At 52.5% G+C, this 23,262-nt stretch overlaps 1 protein-coding gene and 1 long non-coding RNA gene across 3 annotated transcripts in view; both read left to right on the forward strand.

Moving 5' to 3' along the window:
• RAB11FIP4 (RAB11 family interacting protein 4) overlaps positions 1-23,262 on the forward strand; it is a 146,928-nt gene that overhangs the window by 81,055 nt on the left and 42,611 nt on the right. Inside the window, exon 1 of one of the 2 annotated variants that reach the window (XM_003912566.5) lies at positions 15,954-16,227. The exons of the other annotated variant lie outside the window; for it this stretch is intronic. Within the exon in view, the coding sequence (XP_003912615.1) occupies positions 16,198-16,227 (30 nt within the window). The 5' untranslated portion in view covers positions 15,954-16,197. Of the gene's footprint in view, positions 1-15,953; positions 16,228-23,262 lie in introns of those variants that run through there. 2 annotated transcript variants of the gene reach the window in all.
• On the forward strand, positions 16,239-21,549 carry LOC110741594. The gene is made up of 2 exons (XR_002518046.2): positions 16,239-18,372; positions 19,751-21,549. It is a non-coding gene; the product is annotated as an uncharacterized LOC110741594 (long non-coding RNA).

A 23,262-nucleotide genomic window follows, 5' to 3' on the forward strand; every position in this document is an offset into this window, starting at 1 on the left:
GGAGAATTGCTTGAACCTGGGAGGTGGAGGTTGCAGTGAGCCGAGATTGCACCACTACACTCCAGCCTGGGCAACAGAGCAAGACTCATCTCGAAAAAACAAAAAAGAAAAAAGAAGTGAGAGATGGAGGCACGTGAGGTGGGGGAGTGGGAAAGAGCGTGGCTGTTTGGTGGCTGAGTGATGGGAAGGCGGAATGGAATGGAAGGAGGACCCGGGCAGAGGTTCTGAGAGCACGAGCAAGGAGTCTGCACAAGAGGCCAGGCGAGGGTTTTCAGCTGGGAAATGACAAGACTTACTTGATGTTTTAAAAAGATCTCTGGCCAGTCACAGTGGCTCACGCTTGTAATCCCAGCACTTTGGGAGGCTGAGGCAGATGGATCGCTTGAGACCAGGAGTTCAAGACCAGCCTGGACAACAAAGCAAGACCCAGTCTCTACAAAAAAAAAAAGAAAGAAAAAAGAAAAAGAAAAAAAATAAATAAAGAAAAATTAGCTGGGCATGTTGCATGTTCCTGTAGTCCTAGCTACTCGGAGGCTGAGATGGGAGGATCACTGGAGCCCAGGAGTTAGAGGCTGCATGAGTTGAGATCACACCACCGCACTTCAGCCTGGGTGACAGAGCGAGACTCTGTCTCAAAACAGAGGCCCTGCAGCACCTGGAGGAAGATAGCACTGGAATCGGGAAGAATTAGATGGTTGCATTTGTCCAAGGAAAAGAAGGTGAGAAGGAGGTGGCTTGGTCTAGGGCAGTGAGAGGCGGTCAGCTCGGCCAGGCTGCCAGGACTGCTGATATGGGTGGAGGAAAGAGTCATCCAGGGCTATCCTGTGGTTCTCACCTGAGCTCCTGCATGGAGGTTGATGCCATTTGCTCAGCGGGCATGAAGGGGTAACTTGACATTTGGGCGGTGGGCATGTTAACTTGACTGCCCACTGAATAGTCAGTTGAAGTCATCTGCACACTGGTATGCGTCCATATCCCATTGAGGTCCAAGGCCCTTGATCTCCCACCTGCTGGAAGTGTTGGCTGCTGCAGACCGTCCCCAGGAGCCAAAGGGGCTACATTGCCCAGGATGACAGATCCACCCTGGGGCAGCCCTCATCTGAAGAGTGGTCCATGTGGGGACACAATGATTTTGCCCCCTTACCTCTTTCTGGGCAACTCTGAAGGACTGTCCTGGCTCCAGATGACCCGGGGGTCAGCTGAGGCTCCTTGCAGCTGCAATGCAATCCACTTCTCCCTCTGCCCACCCTGTATCCCTTGTGTCCTCACAGGCCAAGCCCTAAGACATTCCCTGGTCAACTTCCTCACAGGCAACTGGATGCATTTAGTTTGGAGCTCCGGGAAGAGGTCTAGGCTGGGCAACAACAATGTAGGGTGAGGACATCATGGGAATTTAAAGTCTCAGGCTAGGTGAGAAGGGAAGAGGACTGAAGCACAGAGCATGCCAACCTTGAGAGCTGAGGAGGTTGGAGGGGTGGTGCCCTGGAACCAAGCCAAGAAAGGTTTAAAGGGACCAGGTGTGATGGCTCACACCTGTAATCCCAGTACTTTGGGAGGCCGAGGTGGGTGGATCACTTATCAGGAGTTCGAGACCAGCCTGGCCAATATGGTGAAACCCATCTCTACTGAAAATACACAAGTTAGCCAGATGTGGTGGTGCATGCCTCTAGTCCCAGCTACTCAGGGGGGCTGAGGCAGGAGATTCACCTGAACCTGGGAGACAGAGGTTTCAGTGAGCTGAGATTGCGCCACTGCACTCCAGCCTGGGGGACAGAGCTAGACTCCACCTCAAAAAAGAGAAAAAAAAAAAAAGAAAGAAAGAAAGAAAGAAAGAAAGAAAGTGTTTAAAGGAGAGATCTGGTGCCTATAATCCCATCTACCTGGGAGGCTAAGGCAGAAGAATAGCTTGAACCCAGGAGGTGGAGGTTGCAGTGAGCCAAGATCGCGCCACTGCACTCCAGCCTGGGCATGACAGAGCGAAACTCTGTCTCAAAAAAAAAAAAAAAAAGGGAGAGATTCACCTCGCCAGGTGCTATGAGGATTGTCTGGGTAAGATGAGGACCCATGACACTCTAGTTAGTTCATTTCAACCGCTGTGGTATTCAGGGAGGAACTTGGAGGAACTTTTAAAGCCAGGGGCATCATCTGGTGAGGAGAGGAACTCGTAGAGAAGGAGAAATGGATGATTTAGAAGGGGAGTGGCAGGAGCAAAACCTTGGAGGGGATGGGGTCCAGGGCCCACATGGAAGGGTCCATCTGTGAATAATGCTTTGTATCAGGAAGAAGGCAGAGTAGAGGCACCTGTGCAGGTTGGAGCGTAGACCTGGTGGGGAGGTCATTAGGCACGGTCATTGGCTGTGAGTGAGTGGTGTGAAGCGGTGCTGGAGATGAGAAGACAAGAAGAGTCAGCTTAACCTGCAAGTCTCCCGGCTGCAAAGGGCACTGGTGTGCTTCAAACCTAACTCTGGGCTTCATTCGCTGGAAAAAGCACAAAGATATTCTAAGCTGTCAAGACGTGGTAGGTTCAGCAAGTAATACTAGTTACAGTAAAAAGATTTGAGCTGTTGCTATGCTAAGCATTCGTCGTGCATTCTGTCATTTAACAAGCCATCCCTCAAAACCCCTGTGACACAGATACAGTTGGTCCTTATTAGTTGCACATTCTGTATTTGCAAATTTGCCTGCTTGCTGAAATTCATTTGTAACACCAAAATCAATACTCGCAGAGCCTTTGTGGTCATTTGCAAACATTCTTAGGGTGGTGAAGATGTGAGTTTCCCAACGTGCATGTTCCCAGCTGAGGTCAAACAAGGCGACAAGCGGCCGTCTTGTTTCAGCTGTCATACTGTAAACGAGTGTCCTCTTCACGGTCTAGTTAGTGCCACATTTTCTGCATTTTTGTGTTTTTTATTGGCGATTTTGCTATTTGAAATGGCCCCCAAAGGCTATCTAGTGTTCCTAAATGCAAGAAGGCTGAGATGTGCCTTGTGGAGAAAATAACGACTGTTAGATAAGCTTTGCCCAGGCGTGAGCTACAGTGAGTTCAATGTTAATGAATCAACAATATGTATTAAATACAGTGTCTTTAAACAGAGACATGCTTCAAACAAGGTTATGCGTTGATTGTTTGATGAAAATGTTGTGATCAGAGGCTCACAGGAATTCAACCAGTATTTCCCCTAGGGGCAATGTTTCAGTATTCACGATTCTGTGTTCGTAGTGACTTCATAGAGCATAACTACTGCAAATAATGAGAATCGACTGTACTTTTGTTGTTTTTTGATACGGAGTCCTCCTCTGTCGCCCAGGCTAGAGTGCAGTGGTGCAATATTGGCTCACTGCAACGTCTGTGCCTCCTGGGTTCATGCGATTCTCCTGCCTCAGCCTCCCAAGTAGCTGGGATTACAGGTGCACACCATCACGCCTGGCTAATTTTGTATTTTTAGTAGAGAGATTTCACCATGTTGACCAGGCTGGTCTCGAACTCCTAACCTCAAGGGATCCACCCACCTCAGGCTCCCAAAGTGCTGGGATTACAGGTGTGAGCCACCGTGCCCGGCCTCATATGTACTATCAACCCTGTTGGTCACATAAGAAACCAAGGCTAAGAGACTAGACAAGCTACAGGTAGTAGTAGCAGAGCTGGGGCTGAAACCTGGGCTGGCGGGGCACTACGGGGCTTCGCCCCATGAATGTGGCCTCGTGATCCAGTGGGGACCGCAGGGGACCTGGCTTGGAAGAAAGGTTTCTTTTTTAGGACACCCTTTGAGCAGCCAGTCTCCCCACTGCGCTGGCCTCTCCAGTTTCTACCTGAACACAGAAGCTCCTTCAGCCCGCCTGGGCTGCAGCCACAGAGCTGTTGCCAGGCTATGGTTTTCCCCTAAGCGGGTAGAACAGTGACTCCGTGTCCAGAGGCCGGGCGCCTTTGGTTTTCCTTTGCCCAGCCCAGCCCAGCCCTGGCAGGGGAGGCACAAAGGAGGCATCTGTGACTGAGCACGGAGGCCAGCCAGTCTCCCGACACCAGCCCATCCGGTCTGCTGCGGCCTCCTGTTTATTCAGGGATAAACTTGGGCAGGCCCCAGGGAGCCACCCTCTCCTCAGCCCCACCGCCTTCTCCACGGGGCAGAGCCCACAGCCCTTCTTCTGTCTTTTGTGGGGTGGCTTGCTTGTTGTGGTTTGGGATACTTCTTCATCCCAGCATCACTGAGATAATTTAGGAGACAATTGTGGGGGACTCTGTTTGCTTTCAGAGTGGAGTTACAAGCCTTTCAGTGCGTGTCCTTCCAACCCCAGAGCAGACTCAGAGTTGTCATCGTCCACTGTCATCCTGGCCTAACAGTTATTCTTCTCTCAGGAGGCGGCTAAATCTGAGACTAATGGCTGCCACCTGGCGTGTTCCTCAGGGAGGCAGGGAGCACCCACACGACTGTGAGGACGGGGCACTTACCTGGTGGGGGCTCAGTGCTCCCCTGTGGGGCTGAGGAAGGAGCCCGGGCTTGGGGAGAATCTGGGTGCCTGCCGCCCACCCTTCTTGACTCATCAGATATAGATGAGAAGCCATGGCTGGGAGGGCGCGAAGCTGACAGCAGAGCCCCAGGTCCCCAGACAAGCTGTGGGGAGAAGAGCAGCGCAGGTGTCACAGGTGCCTGGACAGGCGGCCGGCAGGTCCACAGCAAGGCTGCACCTTGTTCTTCCTTGATCTCTGGGTGACCAGCACTAGGCCTGGCCTGCGGTTCCTGCTCAGTGATTCTTGTTTGAGTAAATGAACGACGGGGTGAAAGAATGGATGGTCTTAGTTCTATGATGGTTACTTTGGGGAAGTTATTTTATTATACAAACCTGAGCTTCTCTTTTTTACATAGGATAATGGCTAGGTGCACAGTCTCTGGAGCCAGGCTGCCTGGGTTTGACTCCTGGCTCTCAACTTACTAGCTGTATATCCTTGAGTAACCTTTCTGAGCCTCAGTTTCCCCATCTGTAAAATGGGGATAATACCTGCCTCGTAGGGTTGTCGGGAGGATTAAATGAGCTCATATCACATGAAGCACTAGAATGGAGCTTGTGTATATTAAGTGCTGTGTGACCATTTGCTGTTAATACTTTTTTTTTTTTTTTGAGAAGGAGTCTCACTCTGTCACCCAAACTGGAGTGCAGTGGCTAGATCTCGGCTCACTGCAACCTCCACCTCCCGGGTTCAAGTGATTCTCCTGCCTCAGCCTCCTGAGTAACTGGGATTACAGGCGACCACCACCATGCCCAGCTAATTTTTGTATCTTTAGTAGAGACGGGGTTTCACCATGTTGGCCAGGCTGGTCTTGAACCCTTGACCTCAAAGATCCACCCGCCTTGGCCTCCCAAAGTGCTGGGATTACAGGCGTGAGCCACCGCACCTGGCCAGCTGTTAATACCTTTAAGATGAACGTAACATCTGCCTTCTGTGTGTGTTGGGAGCCTGGTACATTGTTTTCCCAAGTGTGCTCTTCTCAGAACGCTGATCCCTTGTGTTGTTAAATAAGAAGGGTCCTGTCCAAGCCCAATTGCCTTAAGGAAGCCTGGGGTTAAAAGCTAGGGAGGCTTCTCTCCTGCAGAGGTGCCTGTGACATCTCCAAGAGGGAGTGATTTGACCACAGATCACTTGCTTGCTATCACAGTGGGATGGGGTTTCCACAAAACACATCTTTGAAAACAAATACTTCTTCCTTCCCTCTATCCCTGGAGCCCTGGCCTCATCCTGCTTAGCTTATCTGGTGGCAGCCAGGGAAATGGCAGGATGTGTCTCCCTGGGCTTAGAACTGGGGCAGGAGGCAGCAGCCAAGTCAACACCAGGCAGTGGCCACTCCTCGGCTCTAAGCCAGCAGGTAGGACCACAGAGGTGCATGTGGGTGAATCGTAGACACCTGATGTGGGCTGCAACTGATTGAGACACTGCTGAGTTGGATAGTGGACACCTGCAACCCAAGGATGATGAAGAGGAACTTGAGGCCTTTTATTGCTCCTGGTCTTCAATCATCCTTATTAGTTTCTGCTGCTTCCCAGGCAATTCTAGTTGCTGTAAGTAAGCCAATGATGCAACGAGAGAGGCAGAAGGGAGTCCTGAACATGGGCCAGATCTGGGTACAAATCTTGGCTCTGCCACCACTTAATCCTCTTGAGCCTCAGTTTCCTTATCTGTATCATGAGTGCGGTAACATCTACTCTACAAGATTGTTGGATTGGCCGGGCGCGGTGGCTCACGCCTGTAATCCCAGCACTTTGGGAGGCCGAGGCGGGCGGATCACAAGGTCAGGAGATCGAGACCACGGTGAAACCCCGTCTCTACTAAAAATACAAAAAAAAATTAGCCGGGCGCGGTTGTGGGCGCCTGTAGTCCCAGCTACTCGGGAGGCTGAGGCAGGAGAATGGCGTGAACCCGGGAGGCGGAGCTTGCAGTGAGCCGAGATCGCGCCACTGCACTCCAGCCTGGGCGACAGAGCGAGACTCTGTCTCAAAAAAAAAAAAAAAAAAAAGATTGTTGGATTAAAATAAGAAATGAAGTGGCTGGCACATAGTTCATAGCTATTATTAATAATAGGCTGCAGGGAAATGTTCTCTCCTTGGTTTCGGGGCCCCTGGCCAAGGTTCCTGTTAGGTAGAGGAGTTGTTTCTTCAGAGTTGAGATGTGATGTGTCTGGGAAGAGGGCAGCTTGATCTTGAGAAAGGTCTCTCTCCTTTCAAATGCCCATCTCAGGAACTTCAGAAAAGGCTTCCGCTAATTCACAAATCAAGTTCTCAGCTTTCCATTGTCTGAGGGTGAGGGATTCTCAGTCCCATTTGGGGCCCTAACCATTCCCCAGGTGACTACTGTGTGCCAGACATGTTAGGAGCTTAAGTCCAAAGACACCAGAGGCGTGGACCCTGTCCTCAGGAATTGCAGAATTGTAGGGGACCTGACAGGAGGCCAATCCTGACAATTCAGTGTGTTCCTCATAGTAACGGAGCTTGTGATTGAGGCGTAGAGATCATGAAGTCAAGGACTCATTTATTATCACTGGAGAAGACAGGGAAGGCATCACCTGGGAAATCATACCTCGGTGGAGTTTTGAAGGATGAATAGGAGTTTGCCTAGTGGACAGAGGAGGCCAAAAGTTTGGTACTAAAAACAGCATACCTATTCTACTCCCAACCACCTCCCTTTTCTAGGATTGGTGTGGGTCCGTCTGCCATTAGCAAGCTTTGTGACTATAGGTAAGTCATTTCTTCTCTCTAGGCCTCAGTTTCTCATTTGTGAAATGGGATCCCTTCCAGCTTTAATGCACTGTGATTTCATGTGTATGTAGGCCTAGCTAATTGTTTTAAAGTCCTCATATTTGCAAAACACTTGGCGAAAGTCTTTGACTTTTTCTCTTCTAACGCACCTCCCAGTCTTACAAAGTGGGTTGTACTCTCTCCATTTGACTGAGGAGGAAACTGAGGCTTAGTGAAGTTACTTGCCTTTAGCCAATGTGTGGCAGATCCAGGCCTCAAATCCAGGTCTTCCGGCCCTGAGTTCCACTGTTTCTCCACTGCTCCACACAGCCTCTCATCCCACAAGCCCTCGGCGGCTGCACATTATGATCCTGGACAGATTACTGCCTTGTGCAGGCTCCTGTCCGATGTTACTCCTGACAGGTGGGGAGGAGGAGGAGCGAGAACACTGTGTGCCAGGATGCCAGGCCTCGGCCCTGTAGAAGGAGCTTATGAGAAAGAGGCAAGCAGGGAGGCAGCAGGTAGGACGTTGAGCATGGTCAAGAAAGGCTGTTTTGGCCAGAGAGTGGGTAAAGAATAAAGTCTGGAGTAGCAGGCAAGTGCACAGCACCCTTTCCTGAAGCAAAAATTGGTGCCTAAATCCACAGTGAAAATAGTCCCCCTGGCCGGGTGCGGTGGCTCATGCCTGTAATCCCAGCGCTTTGGGAGGCCGAAGTGAGCGCATCGCTTTAGGTCAGGAGATTGAGACAACCCTGGCCAACATGGTGAAACCCTGTCTCTACTAAAAATAAAAAAATTAGCTGGGTGTGGTGGCACATGCCTGTGATCCCAGCTACTCCGGAGGTTGAGGCATGAGAATTGCTTGAACCCAAGAGGCAGAGGTTGCAGTGAGCTGAGATCACGCCACTGCACTCCAGCCTGGCGACAGAGCCAGGCTCCGTCTCAAACAAAAAAAAAAAAAAGAAAAAAAAGAAAGGAAATAGTCCCCCTGGCTCCAGGGTCTCTGTGTGCCCGTACCCTGCTTTGTTTTTCTTCAGAGCACATATTATACATGTCACTCATTAATTTATTGTTTCATCACCCGACTTCTCCACTAAAATGTCAGCTCCACGAGAATCAATCAAGACTTGGTACTGATCAAGGCTGTGTCTACAACACCTAGAACAGAGCCTGGCACTAACTGTTCTTGAACGAATGAAGGAATTAATGAAGGAATGACTGAAAGAATGAAGGAATGAATGAAAGAATGAATGAAGGATTGAAAGAACAAACGATACCTTCACCTGTGATCATGTCAGCACCCACTGTTGTCAGCAAGCCTTTAGCAAAGCAGTTCCCAAACCGCTGCATCAGAATCACTGGGATCTTTAAAAACTGCCAACACCTGGCTTCCACCGTGACATTCAGATTAGGTTGCCATGGGGTATGTTATTGACAATTTTTTTTTTTTTTTTGAGGCGGAGTCTCGCTCTGTCGCCCAGGCTGGAGTGCAGTGGCGTGATCTCAGCTCACCGCAAGCTCCGCCTCCTGGGTTTATGTCATTCTCCTGCCTCAGCCTCCTGAGTAGCTGGGACTACAGGCGCCCGCCACCACGCCCGGCTAATTTTTTTGTATTTTTAGTGGAGACGGGGGTTTCACTGTGTTAGCCAGGCTGGTCTCAATCTCCTGACCTCGTGATCCGCCACCTTGGCCTCCCAAAGTGCTGGGATTACAGGCGTGAGCCACCGCGCCTGGCCTGTTACTAACATTTTTTTTAGGTTCAAGTGATTCCAATTGTTTTTTAAGTTCTTCAGGTGATCCTGATGAGCAGTGCAGTTTAGGAACCACTGCTTTAAAGGGTTGTCTACTCCTAAAAAAGGGCAGTCCACTCCTACAAAGCTTCCAGCTGAGTTAATGGCCAATCAGAGACATGGGCAGTGGCACCCTGGGTGGGACCTCTGTGCTGCCCAAGTCTGGGAGGAGGTGGGGGCGGTGAGGTGTATGGGGAGAGAAGAGTTGTTTTCGCTGTCTGGGTTTGCAGTTACCTGATGTTACCAAGAGTAGAGGAAAAGGAAGTTTTTCTCCTCGCCCTCACCCAATTCAAGTCAAAAGAAGACCTTGCTGGACTTCCTCCTCCCCTGCCACCTCCTCTTCTTGGATGACTGAATGAGTCAGAGGCGATGTTTGTTAGGGAGGAAACACTGGTTTTCTCACCATTTTCCTCCTTTCTTTGGGCTGGAATGAGTAAGAAAACCCATTGTTTATACATGCACACATTGACAAAAATAGAGCTTGGAGCTTCTGAAGACTCAACCTGGGCTCCAGAGTCAATAAGTCCAGGTCCTACTCCATCTGCACAGCATCCAGCCAGATGTTATGAGAGAACCCAGCCCCAGGGGCAGACTGGTGAAATCATCCCAGCCAATGGACAGTCACCAACACCGGGGTGTTTGCCAAGGGAAACACCTTGTTTCCACAGTCCAAGATCCTCTCCTGGGCTGGCACAGAGTTGCAGAATTGGAAGAGACCTAAAGATGCTGTCCAGCCAAGAGCTTTTCCAGGGGAGGAGTCTGAGGCCCAAAAAGTTAGGGAGAGCCCAGAACCCAGGCCTCCTGCATCTTCACTGGGTTTGGTGGGAAGAGGCAGAGGAAGGAGTGGTCAGAGAAGATGCCAGCTTAGTGCAGACCCCTAGACACATCCCCACTGGAGAGAGAGGGCGCTGGGATCCAGGAGTCACTCCCATTTTTTGTCTAAATATAATTGGGGGCCAGGTGTGGTGGCTCACACCTGTAATTCTAGCACTTTGGGAGGCCGAAGCGGGCAGATCACTTGAGGCCAGTTTGAGACTAGCCTGGTCAACATAGCAAAACCCCATCTCTACTAAAAATACAAAAAATTAGCTAAGTGTGGTGGCGTATGCCTGTAATCCCAGCTATTCAGGAGGCTGAGACACAAGAATCACCCGAACCCCAGGAGACAGAGGTTGCAGTGAGCCAAGATCGCATCACTACACTCAAGCCTGGGCGACAGAGGGAGACTCTGTCTTAAAAAAAAAAAAAAAAAAAAAAAAAAAAAAAAAAAAATTGGGAACGGGTCAAGAGGCCTCTGCAGTCTCAGAGTCCTGCCTACTTACTTGGTAGTCCCTTCCCTAAGCCACTGCTTAAGTCGTCAAATACTGAATTTATCACCTGGGATGAAAGCTGAGATTTAAGAGTTGTAGCTGAACTTCCTGAGTGTGGAGTCAAAGGACCTCTGAGAGAGAGGTGAGAGAGGATGAGTGCTTGTGGTAAAGTCCTAGCCAGCTGCCAGGGGGCCTTTTCCACGCAGAGCCCCAGCTGGGCAGAAATAATGTCCTCTGGCGGGGAGTGGTGGCTCACACCTGTAATCCCAGCACTTTGGGAGGCCGAGGCAGGCGGATCACAAGGTCAGGAGTTCAAGGCCATCCTGACCAACATGGTGACACCTCATCTCTACTAAAAATACAGAAACTAGCCAGGCGTGGTGTCATACGCCTGTAGTCCCAGCTACTCAGGAGGCTGAGGCAGGAGAATCGCTTGAACCCGGGAGGCGGAGGTTGCAGTGAGCTGAGATCGTGCCCCTGTACTCCAGCCCAGGTGACAGAGTGAGACTGCGCCTCAAAAAAAAAAAAAAAAAAAAATGTCCTCTGTGTGTGTGTTGACAGAATCAAGCCCTGCTAAGATGGACCGGGTTTGACTGATGCTCACGGTCCTGATTAATGACCGGTGTCCACCTTGGAGAGCACTAGACTGAGAGTCATGAGACCTGGTTCTACCCCTGGCTCCACCACTAACTGTCTGTGCTACTTGTGAGGGGAGATGCCATTTCCCACCTCTGGGGCTCATTCCCCTGTCTTGGAAATGGTTATACTATACGAGTGATTTTAAACATTTTTAAAGCCATAGAACCCTTTATTCACATGAAGTCTCATGCAGAAGACAGCATGTACAGCAGACAGAAGTGGAGCTATTTTTGTGGTCCCCCTGAAGTACACCTTCCCTTTTGCGAAGTCTCCACAAAACCCTGAGGGTTCCAAGGAACTCAGTTTGAGAACAACTTGCCAGACTTTTTGTTTTAGCTCCAACACTATTTATGTCAGCTGTTGTTTGTTCACTTGGCTGATATTGGTTGGCATCAGTTGCTTGGCTAATGTTAACATTAGGTAATGTTCAGAAGGGTTCTTTTCTCAAAATAATGATCATGAAACCATATATATATTTAGCCAGTCGTTCCACATGGCCCCAAACATGTGCAGAATGTTGCTTCTTTACACCATCTAATGTTGAGCTAACTCTTGCATGGTGGCAGCAGAAAGAAAATAGACTTAGGCCAAGCATGGTGGCTCATACCTGTAATCCCAGCATTTTGGGAAGCTGAGGTGGGGGGATTGCTTGAGCCTAGGAGTTTGAGGCTGCAGTGAGCTATGATTGCGCCACTGCACTTCAGCCTAGGCAACAGAGCAAGGTCCTTTTTATGTATTTATTTATTTTTTAGACAGTCTCCCTCTGTCACCCACGTTAGAGTGCAGTGGCACAATCTTGGTTCACTGAAGCCTCTACCTCCTGGGTTCAAGTGATTCTCCTGCCTCAGCCTCCGGAGTATCTGGGATTACAAGCGCTCGCCACTACACCCGGCTAATTTTTGTATTTTTTTGTAGAGACAGAGTTTCGCCATGTTGGCCAGGCTGGTCTCGAATTCTTGACCTCAGGTGATATACCTGCCTCGGCCTCCCAAAGTGCTGGGATTACAGGTGTGAGTCACCGTGCCCGGCCTAACCCTGTCTCTTTAATTAAAAAAAAAAAAAAAAAAAGGAACCTCACAGTAATGCTAAGAGACCAGGGTACCTAACTCAAGACCTTCCTTCCCCACATCCTCACAGGTGGTGCTGTGCTCAGAAGGCAGGATTATACTTCCTATTAACTCACTCTTAGCCCCCGTTTGAACCAAGGACAGAGTCCTAGCCTGTATTAGAGCCCTCAGATCCCGTATTCATCCCGTGTCTAATCCCACCCATCAGATACAGTCACCATCCCCACCTCACTCCCCACTGGACTATCACTGCTTCTCTGAACCCTGCTGGAAAGTGTTAGCCCTTACCTCAAAAGTCAGGGTCCTAAATTTTCCCTCGGGCTGCCTCTAATCCTCACCTCTGTTCCCCTCAGCCTCTTGCCATAATGATCATGAGTAATAGCTACTGTTTATTGGCTACCTGCTCTGTGCCAGGCTCTGTTCTATGTATTTTACTGGCCCTGATTATTTTGATCCTCACAATAGTTCTAAAACACATACTATTATTATCTCCAAGTTAAAGATGAGGCAATTGAAACACTGGGACTTAAACTTGCCTACGGTCATTTAGCAACAAGGTGGTAAAGCCAAGATATGGCCCTCGGCCCCAGCACCCATGCACAGAACCAGTGCATCAGACTGCAGCTCACTCATGCTGCTGGTAGTGACTAGGAACTACCATTTATTGAGCACCTGCAGCATCTCAGGCATTGCACTAGACACTTCGTCATTTCATTGAAACTTCACAACTGCAAGAGGAAGAGTCTTATTTCCATTTTCTAGAAGTGGAGACTAAGGCTCCAAAACATTGACTTCCCTTGGTAAGTGGAACCGGGCAGGCTTTGAACCCAGGAGTGTTCAATACATCTGTGGCCTTCCTCTGTCATTCTACCTTTTTTTTTTTTTTTTTTGACACAGAGTTTCGCTCTTTTTTTGCCCAGGCTGGAGTGCAATGGCGCGATCTCGGCTCACCGCAACCTCCGCCTCCCGGGTTCAAGCGATTCTCCTGCCTCAGCCTCCCGAGTAGCTGGGATTACAGGCATGTGCCACCACCCCGGCTAATTTTGTATTTTTAGTAGAGACGGGGTTTCTCCATGTTGGTCAGGCTGGTCTTGAACTCCCGACCTCAGGTGATCCACCTGCCTCGGCCTCCCAAAGTGCTGGGATTACAAGCGTGAGCCACCGCACCCGGCCTGTCACTCTACTTTTAAGGACAAGTACCTGGAGACATTCCCCACTCCACTACCCTTGAGAAAAATAAAGAGGGACCTACTGACACAACCCATTCCACAGAGCTCTTGAGAATGTTGCTCAGGCTGCCCGTGGTAGGGACATGGAGGGGGCTTGACAGGCCTGACTTTCTCCATTGACCTTCGCTGGGAGACAGCCAGGACCACAGAAGGGATGATCACCCTTGGTTTCTGCTTTTCTTTCTTGGTTCTGGACGATCCTGTCATGTGACCCGCTTTCTGGAGCCCAATTATCCTTAGGAGCAACATTGGACTTGGAAGGGAAGAAGGGAAACCAAGATAGAGCCCCTGGACTCAGCCACATCCTAAAACCTTATGGAAGGCTGCTGAGTTAAGGTCTCAGGGTGGAGCTGGGAAGGCAGATAGGGTGGGCCCAGGGTGCATGGGCTCAATCACTTACCACACCTTTGAGGAGTGCCTAAAATTAAGTGTACCCACTGTGCTAGGGGGTACAACATCCCGTGAGGTACCATTCCCATTTTACAGATGAAAAGACATTGAGTCTTAGAGAAGTAACAGAACTTGTCCCAGGACATCTGGGAAATAAGACTCAATTCAAACCCAAGTCTGTTTGACTTCAAAGCCAGTGGTATGATACACCACGTAAGTACTTTTATTTATTTATTTTAAATAGAGACAGGGTCAGCCAGGCGCAGTGGCTCACGCCTGTAACCCCAGCACTTTGGGAGGCTGAGGCGGGCAGATCACGAGGTCAGGAGTTCAAGACTAGCCTGGCCAATATTGTGAAACCCCGTCTCTGCTAAAAATACAAAAATTAGCTGGACATGGTGGCACACACCTGTAGTCTCAGCTACTTGGGAGGCTGAGGCAGAAGAATCACTTGAACCTGGGAGGCGGAGGTTGCAGTGAGCCAAGATTGTGCCACTGCACTCCAGCCTGGACAACAGAATGAAATATAAATCTCAAAATAAATAAATAAACAAAGAGAGACAGGGTCTTGCTGTCAACCAGGCTGGAGTGCAGTGGTGCCATCATGGCTCACTGCAGACTTAAACCCCTGGGCTCAAGTGATCCTCCCTTCTCAGGCTCTCCAGTAGCTGGGACTATAGGCACGTGCCACCATATCTGGCTAATGTTTTTATTTCTAATTTTTTTGGTAGGGATGGGGTGTTGCTATGTTGTCCAAGCTGGCCTCAAATACCTAGCCTCAAGTAACCCTCCTGCTTTGGCCTCCCAAAGGCACTGGGATTACAGGTATGCGTCACCACATCCAACCAACATGTGTGTTCTTTATGATACACCACAGTGCTCCTGTGTGTTAGAGACTGTGGGAGCAGACACAAACAAGAGAAACAGACTGGCCTCTGCACATAGATCTCTGAACAGCAAGGCACACCTTGCGAGGAGAGGGCTGGGGCAGTGGAGTTTCTATCTTGGGCCACAGCTCTAGTTCCTCTCTCAGGTGGCTCTGGCCAGGAGGCCCTCCTCTAGTTAATGCTGTCCCATTTGGAAAGTCCCCAGCAGTTCTGGGAGCCGTAGGGGCTGCTTTCTCTCAGAGACAAGCCCTGGTAAACATAGGAGCCGCTGATAATTTACTGGCAGGAGAGACTGAGGAGAAGGAATTTGACAGCAAAAAGGCAGAGAAGTGGGCAAAGCTGCTGCGTGTGAGCATGTGTGTGTGGGTGGGTGCATGTGTGGGTGTGGGTGCGTGTCTAGGGTGGTGCAGGACCAAAGCACCCAGATGCCCTACTGATCTTGCCCGTACCAAAGTGCCGGTGCCATTTTGTTGGCCAGTGAAGACTCAGGGAAGGCAAGGGTGGCTTTGAGCCAGACAGGAAGATAAATCTCTCCCCTCACTCAAGTTATATAGTTCAACAGCAGGTCGAAGGGCAACCACATTTGCAATATTTGCCGCTTTACATTCATCTCATTTTTGCCTTTTTAAAGTCCAGGGCATGGTTAAGAGTGATGGGGGGATGGCGAATATATTTTTAAACATTTAATTTTTTGTAGAGACGAGGTGTCGCTATGTTGCCCAGGCTGGTCTCAAACTCCTGGCCTCAAAGATCCTCCGCCTCGGCCACTTTGTCCGAGCCACTGTGCCCAGCCTGAGGGCACATGTTTAACATAAATAATATTTACTAGCATTCAACTAGGAAGGGTCCTCTCTTTTTTTCTTTTTTCTTTTTTTTTTTCTTTGGTTCTTTAGTTCTCGTTGCCGCTTGGTTCTTTGTGTTCCTGAGCTGGTTATGGAGATGGTTCCGACTTCACATAAAAAGGCTGGGAAAGTTGTGGGTAGGACTCAGGATGAAAGTCAGCCTAGGCGCCCCCGGACTCATTAGGGGGTGGAGACGGCGGCTGGCCGTGTGGGGTGGCGTGCGCCGTGTGAGCCGGGGAGCGCCGGCTAGAATCTCGCAGTGCGGTGACAACAAACCGTGAGGGTGGCGCGGAACGGGAAGGAGACTACAGCGCCTACCTGGTAGTGGCGCGAGCTTACACGCCGCCTTCTGGAGTCCTGGCCCGGGCCGCACGGAGCCAGGCTGGCGCAGGCGAGCTCCACCTCCGGAGGCGGGGCCTGCCGCGCGGCCATTGGTCGGTGCCCCGGAGCCACCTGCCCCTACCTTTAGGGGCGGGGTTACCTGGGCCCCGCCCCGCGGCTCGGGTTCCCGGGCCCTGTCCCAGTCCTCCGCCCCCGCCCCGCCCCGCCCCGGCGCGAGGCCCCGCCCCTGAGTCCCGGGGCCCGGGCGCCTCGTGATGTCACCGCAGCTTTGATACAAAGAGCCCTTCGGCCCACGCGGGTCTCCCGGCAACAGGCGCGGGCGGAGGCGGGGCCGCGCCTTCCACTGGTGCCCAGGAGTGCGAGCGGCGGCGGCGCGGCCGGAATTGTTCCTGCGCTTCGGGGCTGCCCGCCGCGTCCCCGCGCGCCGCCGACCCGCGCCTGCTGGCTTCCGCGCCTCTGCCTGGGACCGGCCCGCGGATGCGCACCCCGCCGGCTCTCGGGAGCCAGGTAAGCGGCGGCCCCGGGGCTGGCGCTCGCGGGGCTCTGGCGGCGCGCACCTGGCTCGGTCCGGCCCGCGGCCCCGGGTTCCGGGCCCCGGGAAGTTGGCGGAGTGCGGACTTGGCCTGAGAGGTCGGGTTACCTGAGCCGTCTCGCTCGGCCGCGGGTAGAAGCCGCTGCCAGGTGTGCGGGTGGCGGCTCCTTCCCCAGCGCGCTTTCAGGAAGTGCTTCTGGTCGGCTGGGAAGGGGGCTCGTTTGCTGGGAGGCCTCCGTGGGAACCGTACCGCGCGCCCCACCTCGGCCCGCAGCGCCCCTGCCCTCCTGCCCTTGCGGGACCGGCGTGGTCCCCAACGCTGTACCCTTGGCCGGGTCCCCGAGGGGGCGGAGCGCCGCGAAGTTTTTCTGTAGCTCTTGGCGGCTGCACAGAGCCTGTTTTCTGGCTTCCCCCGTCCCTCTGGGCGGGTGGAGTGGGGGAGTCCTCGGGGCCAGCCCAGGTCGTGGTGGGGGACAGGGCCTTGCCTCTCTCTAGCCGAGAAGCTGCCGTGGCGGGAGGTGTGTTGTGGCCCTCGAGGCGGCCGGTCTCCCCCGGTGGTGGGAGCTGTTGGCACAGCCGCTTCTCTGTGCGGGCGACAAGTGTCTCCGAGGTCCTGGCGGCGCAGTCTCTGGAGAGCGTGTCTGTGCTGTGGGAAACCGGGTTCCGACACAGCCCCGGACCCCACTCCTCGCCCGTGCTAACTCCAGTGCCTCCTCTTTCCCTTTCCCCTCACCCTGCTCTCCCACGGAGGACTGGAAGTGACACCTCACTCCCCCGAGGGCCATGTCAGTTTTCCTTGACTGACTGATTTATACCTTCCTTCTCAAAGCGATGTGAGAGGTCTGGGTCCTGTCTCTGCACTTAGCCTCCATCAGGTCTTGAAGTGGCAGCACCCTGGGCTGGTTCCTGGTGATCCACCAAATCTCTGTCCTGCCCTCCCAGAGCAGGTGGCAGTGGCTTGGGCTCCTGGGACGCTGAAAAGCAGTGGGGCAGGCACATTCCTTGAAACATGCCCAGGTCCTGCCCCAGCTGAAAGGTGGTTACAGTGGTTGCTGAGATGGGAAAAAGGAGACCCAAAGGGGTCGGAGGCAGTACTAATTGTGTGCCAGTAGACCTCTGCAATAGGAGCTCTCACACTCCCCCTCCCATATCCTCCCCCTACCAACTAGCCTACCTTGGTGGGGTGCCTGAGTCGCGCTGCCTTTGATTGGGGTCTCCCCCAGGTGCTGGCACCCTGGCACTGGCCCAAACCTTACCCTCCTTTCTGGCTTTCGGGACTGTTGATTATGTGCCCAGGGAACATTACGTACGAGACATTTCCCTGCCCTCAAGGTGTTTGCAAGCTCAGGGAGTCTGAATACTGGGTCTGCTCTGGGCCAGCCCCGCTCTTCTAAGTTGATTGCAAATTGCCTGCAGTTGTCTTTGAGGTCCCTGTGACTTCACAGGGGAGAGTGTGGCCTGCCGGGGCGAGGGAAGCCGCTTGGGTTCTTCACTGTAGGAGGCAGCACCGCTTGGACAAATGGGTAGTGAACAGCTTCGGAATTTGAGGGGGGGCCTGGACTTCGGTGAAGGGGGTGGAGTAAATGACTAAGGCCAGTAGAAGAGATAAGACTGGGCCAGAGGCGAGGGACGGAACTAGCCAGGCCAGGTGAGCCTGCTGGAAGGCATGACCTTTGCCCTAAGGGAGGTCTGTAGGAGAGACTGCCTGGAGCCTGCCCTTGGGAGGGACTTTCAGCCAAGTGAGGGAGGAAAAGCAGAAGAAATTAGAGGGACCGTTGGGTTCTAAGCCACCTCCTTCGGGGTTCCAGGGGCAGTTTGCACTTGGAAGACTGTGGGCTGCAGCTTGAGACACTCCACAGGCCCCCACTCTCCCTCCCGACCATCTGCGCCCCTCCTAAAGCATGCTGGAGCCTTCCTCGCCACTTCTTCTCCTGGTAGGCAGGCTGCTTCAGACCCAAGGTTTTCTCTTTGGCGGTTCACCTGGGGCCCTCATAATTTCCTCTTTCATTTGCACCCTCAGGTGTCTGGCAGTCCCCGCTCTGGGCAGCCTGTTATGCTGAGATTTTCCACAACTGATTCTGTTCTGAGGGGCCTTCGCAATGTCACTTTATATGTTTTAGGTATGGGTAAGGAGGGGGTGAAGGGGACAGGAGAGGCTCCCAATGAAATAGCGGGTGAGCAGTTCCCAGAAGGCAGGCATATCTGAACGGGAAAGGGCGTGCTGTCTCCTGGCACAGGGCTCATTGTGTTTGAAAGGGAAGCTTTTTTTTTTTTAATTGAGACAGGGTCTTGCTTTACGGCCCAGGCTGGAGTGAAGTGGTGTGATCAGGGCTCACTGCAGCCTCCCACCCTCCCAGGCACAAGCGATCTTCTCACCTCAGTCTCAGCTGGAACTACAGATGTGTGCCATCCTGCATCTGGCTAATTTTTGTTTTTGTAGAGATGGGGTTTTGCCATGTTGTCCAGGCTGGTCTTAAACTCCTGGGCTCAAGGGATACGCCTGCCTCAGCCTCCCAAAGTGCTGGGACTACAGGCATGAGCCACCACACCCAGCCGAAGCATCTTTATCTGGTCGTGCCTGCTGCCTGGTGTTAGCAGTGGAACACAGTGCCCTGGCCTTGCCAGGCGTACAGAACCCCTGGGGCTGGACTTTGTTTTCCTCTGGGTCAGCTCTGCTGGCTCTTGACTCAGGAACTGGGCACTTATGGCATCAAACACTGGCCTCGAAAATCAATGCCCAGTTACTTTGCCTCAGGTCTCATGGCTGGATTATTGGGTGGTCCTGTCTATACCAGTTAGACACCAGAAAACAGGCATGCTGATTTGGCAGGCCCACCTGGTGCCTTACTGGATGTTGTATGATCTTTGCCCCTGAATGGTACCGCAGTCTTCCTCATGAGGAGGCGTTTCAGGACCCGGAGGCTTCCCCATCTCTGTTTGCTCAGCCCCTAGCATGTTGCCCAGTACAGGGCAAGTGGTACTGAATTCATTCACCAGATACTTGGTTGTCTACTCTGTGCCAGATTCTGTGCTGGGCCCTGGAGATACAGCAGTGAACAAAACAGATGAGAACCCCTGCCTTCAAGGAGCTCGCAGGATGGTAGTGAGGCAGGTAGACCAGTAAAACACGGAGCATGGGAGTTGGCAGGAGGGAGAGCAGGGTAGGGGAGGGAGTGCTGGGTTTCAGAGTCAGATGGGGAAGTTCTCACTGAGAAGGTGACATCCCAACAAAAGAGGTACAGGCAGAGAAAAGAGGAACTGCAAGGGCCCTGAGGTGGGACCGTGGCTGGCATGCTATGTTCACAGAACTACAAGACGGGATGTGATTGGAGAGCAAGCCAGGGCTGGGGGGACAGGGGACAAGCTCAGAGAGATGGGGGACCACCCAATGCCGTGACAACCCAGAATCCCAGGAGGAGGAGAAGGGGGGACTGACAGTACAAGTGAGACTAGAAATCCACAGGCACAAGCTGCCTTCCATTGCTCTGCCCTCCTCAGAACCTCCGCATCAAGGGGATTTGGGCCTTGAGGCATTTCTGAAGGACAGGCATCTGTGGCCACGGCTGCCACGGACTTCCCTGCCTCAGCTTGAGTCGGGTCAGATGAGCCTGTCCATTGAACGTGGAAACACTTCCTGCCAGACTATGCTGTTGCCACCCCATGAATCAAACCAGCAAAGGGCACACCAGCGATGTGCATATAGCCATGTCTCCGACAGCTGCCTGCGCCTGCCTGCTGTTCCCACGGGTCAGCTCCTATCGGGTAGGGACAGGTCCTGCTCTCAAGGCCCATAAAGCAGCCAGCAGCCTGCCCGTGTTTTCCACACTCTGGCCCGTGCCACCCAGGCTGTCTCCTCATCTCTTTTCTGATCCTCAAGAGCTCCCTGGCCTCCCTCTCCACTCCCTCTGCCTGTGGGCAGGCAGCAGCACGGTTCTGTGGGGTCCTAAGGACCCCAGGGAGTCACTCCCACATTTGAGCATCGACTTTGGGTTTAATCTGTCCAGTTTAGGGTCCCAGGTCATATATGCGTGTGTGCACACACGTGTGTGTTTGCGTGTCAGGCAGCATTCACATGGGGCATCCTGTTCACCCCCCTGCTGTGGGGTGGCTGAGGGTTGGGGTGCCCTCTGAGTTTTTGGTGGGTGGGGCTTCAGCAGAGTGTCTTGGCTATCTCTCTTGGCCAACACGTGTTCTCCTGGGAGGATTTGCAGCTTTGGGCCTGACCATGGTTCCAAGCAGCATGGTCTGGAGCCCACACTGGGTGGCAGGCTGCAGAGAAGGTGCCCCCAAAAGCCTGGACAGCACCCTTATCTGCTTTCATTTGGAGGGATTTTCTCATTTTCTCATGCCGAGTGTCTGACTACACATGGCAGTCCTTCCCCAAGTGTTTGCGGCCTCATCATAATACTGTTAAGTGAATGGAATTTGTCATTGGCCAGTTTCTGTGGACCCCATTCAAGGCTGAGTGGATGCTGGGGGCACCCAGCTGGCCTTGCTCAGAGGGGTCCCGAGTGTCTTGGTGCTTCAGAAGCTGAGCCCCCCTCAAGAGCATTGATGACCAAGAGCTCAGATTCTCAGAACCCTCTTGAGCACCCAGACAGCCTGGGTGGTTGCTTCTTCACTTTGTCCCATGACCTGGAAAGGAGATGAGATGGGGAGGAGGACACAGGCAACCAGAAAGATGTGCAGCCTACAAAGGTCGTATGAAGGTCAGAGGGGTGGCTGTTGTGGCCCAGAGCTGTGGGGTCTGGGTGACCTCCAGCCCAGATCCGCCTGGCAGGCCAGTGCTAGTCATGCCAGCATTTCCAAACCCACTTCTTGACTTCCCTTAAGAAATGGGAAGTTTTCCAACTCTTGGTCACATTTTTAATTGATTTAACCTGCTTCATCTTCCCAGACAAGTGGGTTCTTTCCCAACAACGTAAACATTAATTCAGATGCAGACAAAGCTCTGTAGAAGTTATTAATATCCGTGGCTCTGCTCATGGGAGCCTTTCTCTTTTGAGGGACCAGAAAGAGGAAGGCCTAAACAGAACTGGAGTGTGGGAGAGTGGGCGGGCCCTCTCTCTTTAGTCATCCGCGGTCACCCCCACCTTCCTCTGCGCTCTGTAAGCCTGACACCATGAAAAGGGAACCCACATTTCAAATAGCCGCTGCTGCTCCAGTGAACTTGGGGTAAGGGAGCTGAGGGGTGTCTGCCCTCTGCACCAGACTCAAGTCTCTCTCCTAGAATAGGAGTGAGAATAGTAGCAAGTCCCTGCCCCCTGCTCCCAGGTTTTCCTGGAAGAAATGCCTACCTAAGACACAGGCACCTTCATGCCACGCTCTGTCACCCAATGCCTGTTTCCTTAAGGTGAAAAAATGGGTGCCAGAGAACTTCTGGGTCTAGATTCCGGCTCTGTTGCTCGCTAGCTGTGGAACTTTGGACAAGCGACGTCACCCTTCTGATTTCACTCTCCCTGGCCTCCCTCTCCACTCCCTCTGCCTGTGGGCAGGCAGCAGCACGGTTCTGTGGGGTCCTAAGGACCCCAGGGAGTCACTCCCACATTTGGGCAGCAGCTTTGGGTTTAGTCTGTCCAGTTTAGGGCCCCAGATCATATATGCGTGTGTGCACACACGTGTGTGTTTGCGTGTCAGGCAGCATTCAGATGGGGCTTCCTGTTCATCCACCCCCCTGCTATGGGGTGGCTGAGGGTTGGGGTGCCCAACCTGTAGAATGGGGTTGATAATAGCACCTGCCTCGCAGGGTGGTGGTGAAAATAAAATGAGCCATGGTGATTAAAAATGCCCAGTCTAGGTTTTGGCCCTTACTTAGTTGGCACTCATGGACGGTTAGATGGTTAGAGACGCAGACCAGTTTGGTACCAAAATGCCGTCAGAGTCAGGCTGTCTCTGGGTTCAAATCCTGGCTCTGCCCCTTGCTATTTGTGGAATCTTAGACAAGTTATTTAACTTTTCTGTGCCTCAGCTTCCCCACCTGTAAAATGAGGATGAGGGTGGTACCACCCTCACAGGGTTCGTGGTAAGGCTCAAATATGTAAATGTATGAAAAGCACTTAAAACTGTGCTTTGGGGGGAGCTGTTATTCTTAGTTCCTGCAGGCTTCAGGTGGTTTGATTGTTGTGACTGATAACCTTCACATCTAACAGAATGTCTTGCCGGGGAGCGTCATGGCCCAAACAGGAAGGTGGCAGGGGAAGAACTCCATTACTCAAGAGCCTTTGCAAGAGAAGCAAAACTCTGCTTCCTCAGCTTCTGTGCGTTTTTACATCTTTTTTTTTCCATTTTAATTTTTTTTTAAAAAAAGTAGAAATGAGATGTTACTATGTTACCTAGGCTGATCTCGAATTCCTACCCTCAGGTGATCCTCCCACCTTGGCTCCCCAAAGTGCTGGGATTACAGGCGTGAGCCACTGCACCCAGCCAGCTTCTGTGTTTTTAACAAACCTGCTCGGGCTCTGCAGATGCAGATTCCGGGTCTGGGGTGAAGTGACTGGTATCTGCGTGGCAATCTGTGAATGAGATGCCAAGCAGCATCCGAGGTGACAGCCTTCTTCCCAGGTTCAGTGAGGGAGGCTGTACCTCGCCTGTCCTTCCACAGGCTGCTCAGGCTGCCAGGCTGTGGCTGGCCTGCCAAGGGGAGGATGGCCATCCACACCTCGGCCCACCTGCCCTTCGCCTCCAGCCAGGGCCTGCCTGTCCATCCACCTGTGCCTAGCTGGGAAAGCTGGCTTGGAGCAGTGCTGCCTGTCTGCCATTGCCAGCCTGCAGCATCTGGCTTATTAAGATGCTGAGGCGCTGGCTGGCCACACGCCCCAGGAGATTTGGAGAAAGACCAGACAAAAAGGTGCGGGCTGTGCCACCGCCCGGCCACACTGGGTGACTGCCCTTAGTAGTCAACCAAGGAGCAAACCTGCCTGCTCATCCAGCTTGGCTACCCAGAGGTCTGTAGCTCCACTCAGGCGAAGCTGGCTGGCCTGGCCTAGCCTGGCTGGTTGGGTGGGTAGGAC

This window comes from Papio anubis, chromosome 17, assembly GCF_008728515.1.
Source record: "Papio anubis isolate 15944 chromosome 17, Panubis1.0, whole genome shotgun sequence".
Taxonomy (NCBI): domain Eukaryota; kingdom Metazoa; phylum Chordata; class Mammalia; order Primates; family Cercopithecidae; genus Papio; species Papio anubis.